Consider the following 4211-nt stretch of genomic DNA (forward strand, 5'->3'; position numbering starts at 1 on the left):
TCGTCGTTGTTTGTTCTTCGGATTTCCCCCCGATAGTAGTTAAACGTTGCCTCTGTTAATGCATAACCCATGTTAACAACCATTTTCCGCAGATCCTTGTCTTTAATCTCCCGCATGAAGTTTTGTGCGATATGTCTGATGCAATAGACGTGTGATGAAGGAGGAAACTGCCATCCATTTTCCGGGTTGTTGTATGCACTCTTTATTGATTCATGCTTGTCTGATATTAGGCATAGATTTGCTTGGGGGGGTAACATGCATTCTCAATTTCTTAAGAAAGAAACTCCAGGCTTCCTTTGTTTCACTTTCAACCAATGCGAACGCTATCAGAAATATGTTTCCGTTCCCATCCTGTGCCACAGCCATCAGTAGAGTCCCTCTGTACTTGCCATACAACCAAGTTCCATCAACCTGCACAATTGGTTTACAATACGCGAAACCACGTATACATGGTCTAAACGCCCAAAACAGACGATGAAATATCCTTTGGTCACCCAAGTATGAACCATCATTTGAAATCACAGGTAGGGTTTGTAATTCTATAATGGTACCTGGAAGATATGTTTTCATTACCAGTATCCACTGCGGCAGATCGTTGTAAGATGTCTCCCAATTTCCATAGAGCGACTCAATCGCCTTACACTTTGCAATCCATGCCTTTTTGTATGATATGATATACCGGTATTTCTCAACAACATGAGCAATGATAACCTTCACCTTAAGAGAAGCGTCCCGATTTACAAGCTCCATTATGCTCTTGCTAATCATTTCTGAACTGAGTTTTGTATGGTCTTGTGACATGGAAGTGGTTGTGCACGTGTGAGGCCCACTAGACTTACCAACTCTCCACCTTGAGTTGCCCTTGCGCAAAGAGACCCTGCATTTGAAATTGCATGTTGCATTTCTACATTTGATGACAAAACGTACACTGTCAGATTTAACCACAGAGAAATCTAGACTACGTTTTATATGCCATTGTTGCAACGCCAGAAGACACTCTTCCTTATCTTCATACTCTATGCCCTCCTCAATTTCGTCAGAGTTGTGAGTTGGTATGAAACTGCCGAAAACGGAGCTTGGTTCGGAATCATCCAAACTTATATTTTGCATGTGCGCAGGTGGATTGTACAAACTAATTGGTTGCGCTCTTAGTGCAACAGCCGGTGTGTCTAATATTTCCTCATTGCCATCGTCATCGCTAACACCGAAAAGATCTTCAAATCGAACCTCCTCAAGATCATCCTCACTATTCTCGCCCACCTCTTCATTTGGTATGAGAGGTTCATTATTTTGAGTCGGCTCTTCGTCAATGGCTTGACTCATTCCATAGTTGTGTGACTGTACAGATTGCGTTGGATAACAGTGAGACGGTTGTTCCTCAACATTGTCACTCGGTTGTTCTTCGGGAATATCAACTAGACGAACATATATCTCAATGCTGGGTAATTGAGATAATGTTACATGACATTGAAACATCGACCTGACATCTTCGTCGGTCTTAGTCGGTGTCATTATGTGAAAGACGGTATTATCATCTCCATTAAATAATGGTTGACGATAAATGATGTCTTCAACATAACGTTGCAACTTCTTTTCAATACAGTCTTTTAAATGAAAATAGTCGGAGTTGATGTGGATCTTGAACATAGTTACATTCGTATTGCAAAATGAGAATCCCTCATTTGAACATGTGAAAAGTGATCCTTCGGAATGGATAGAAACAATTAAATTTCTTTGAGCCATGGATGTGTAAATTTAGTTTGAAAATATATGAGGATTTGGTTTGGTGAATGTAAATGAGGTAGTAGTAGTATTTATAGGAAATATGAATTTGATTTTGTGTGAATGTAAATTGAGGATTTGAGTTGATGAATGTAATTGAGGTAGTAGTAGTATTTATAGGAAATATGAATTTGATTTTGTGTGAATGTAAGTTGAGGATTTTAGTTGATGAATGTAAATGAGGTAGTAGTAGTATTTATACGAAAAATCAATTTGATTTGGTAAACATAATAAAACAAAATCCAAATCACATGCTGAGAGAGGGGAAACGCATGCCTTTGAATTGCATGTGATACCTCGTCACTTGGAGTGACGAGCCAACACCCTAGGCATAAAGCCCTCGCCATTCCATTTGACGAGTTGATGAAGACAACGAATGCACTCGCCATTCCATTTGCCGAGTTGATGAAGAAGTAGGCACAAATCGTCAATCAAAGTGACGAGCACTAGGTGCAGAAAATTTTCATTGAGTTTTCCCTTCAGCATGGGAATCTCATGTTGCAGGGGAATCCGATTCCAATTTTTTCTACATGCATTCCATATATTTACATGCAAGAGTCTAATCATATATTTACTACATTTTCTACATGCAAGAGTCTAATCATATATTTACTACATTTTTTACTACATTTTTTTATTATTATTTTACCCATATAAATATCCAATACTTCTACACTTCTTACTCATCATTTACCTATAATTTCTATTACACACATTTTTACCCTAATCAAATATTTACTCTCTTCAATTTCTACACTACCTTTCAAGATGTCTCTCCTATGGATGGGCGAATCACACCGTGGGACGGCGGCAAACATCGCCGAATACGTAAGTCTCAATCAAATATTCATTTTTATTATCGTTTTTAATTATCGTTATTTTTTCCGTTCTTTATTAGACCAAACATTCATTACTGTTATTTATTTTAATTTCGGCAAGATGGAAAATTTCGGGTTCATTCGCATTCATATATTCAACCAAGTGCGGTTATAATACCGTACTTGGAGCTAGCAGGTTTTGCGAATGTGGCAAAAATTTCAAGTCTAAAAGTAGACTCTAAACTCATTGTGGCATTGTTAGAGAGATGGAGACCGGAGACACACACATTTCATTTACCAACCGGTGAATGTACCATCACATTAGAGGATGTGAGCATGTTATTCGGTCTCCGAATCCATGGAAAAGCTGTCAATGGGCCAACAAACGTAACCAATGACGTTTACATGGAAAATTTGGGAATCGAACCGACCGCCTCGGATAAAAATGGGGCTTCTGTCAAAATTGTTTGGCTAGAAGCAGTATTAACACAACTCAAAAATAACCCTAACCCGTCCAAGGCAGAAAATATTTTACATGCAAAAATTTATATTTTACTTTTAATTGCTACTTTTTTAATGCCAGATAAAAGTCATAATTTGTTGCATTCTTCTTGGTTACCTTTAGTAGGAGACCTTGAAAAATGTAATTCATACAGTTGGGGTTCTGCTTGTTTGGCTACATTATATAGACATATGTGCAAGGCGGCCCATAAAGGAGTAAAGAGCATAGGAGGATGTGTGGTATTACTAACTGTATGGGCATTCACATGCATACCCTTGATAGCCCCGGTTAGTAACGAGGTTCCATCATTTCCTTATGCATTAAGGTAATGATTTTCATTTAAATGCAATTTATATTTATCAAAATTATTTATACGTCACTTTAACGTATTTTTTTTAATATGCAAGATGGTGCAAACGAGGTATGAATTATCGAACTAATCCTCGACATCATTTACAAGGGTACCGTGTTGCAATAGAACACATGGAAGAAAAAGATGTAAGAATTATTAATTATAATATTTAACTTATTTATATTTAATATATACATTCTAATATTAATTATAATATTAAATATATTTATTTTATACATTCTAATAGTTATATTTCTTTTAACAGTTTATTTGGAGGCCGCTCATACAATATCCAGTGCCTGATTATAATGACAGTCGAGTCTGGAGTGCAACAACATATATCATATGTTTCTATACCGTTGAGATGCATCAGACGGATCGAGTCAAACTCCAATTTGGATTTGAACAACAGATACCGTCTCCGCCAAGATGTCTAAGTGAACACCATAACATGACTATGGTCCAAGCTTGGGACACGCATTGACAAGATTTAAATAAAGAAGAGCTGAAAGAATGGAAAAGAAGAAGGCATTTGGTGTTACAAGGAAACTCGGTCATTGGTGAGTCTAAGCCGGGTAGAGAATACATGAATTGGTTTTTATCAATTCCTTTTATGCACGTTGCTCCCACACAATTTTTGGATGATCCCCGTCAACGTGTAGCTTCCTCAACCCAACACACAACCCAACACACAACATCACCCCCGCAACAACATAACCAACCATCATCCTCAGCTCAACAATCATACCAACGCATC

At 37.6% G+C, this 4211-nt stretch overlaps 2 protein-coding genes across 2 annotated transcripts; one reads left to right on the forward strand and one right to left on the reverse strand.

Annotated features, from left to right (window-relative positions):
* Nucleotides 1-210: 210 nt before the first annotated feature.
* On the reverse strand, nt 211-1512 carry LOC127135053 (uncharacterized). Its single transcript, XM_051061870.1, has one exon. It carries the CDS (start codon nt 1510-1512, stop codon nt 211-213), a length of 1302 nt encoding a protein of 433 aa, XP_050917827.1.
* A 1049-nt stretch (nt 1513-2561) lies between these two features.
* On the forward strand, nt 2562-3938 carry LOC127135054 (serine/threonine-protein phosphatase 7 long form homolog). The gene is made up of 4 exons (XM_051061871.1): nt 2562-2610; nt 2722-3427; nt 3510-3600; nt 3720-3938. The coding sequence occupies exons 1-4, from the start codon at nt 2562-2564 to the stop codon at nt 3936-3938; spliced, it is 1065 nt and encodes a 354-aa protein (XP_050917828.1).
* Nucleotides 3939-4211: the final 273 nt, after the last annotated feature.

The sequence above is a fragment of the Lathyrus oleraceus genome, chromosome 4 (genome assembly GCF_024323335.1).
Source record: "Lathyrus oleraceus cultivar Zhongwan6 chromosome 4, CAAS_Psat_ZW6_1.0, whole genome shotgun sequence".
NCBI lineage: Eukaryota > Viridiplantae > Streptophyta > Magnoliopsida > Fabales > Fabaceae > Lathyrus > Lathyrus oleraceus.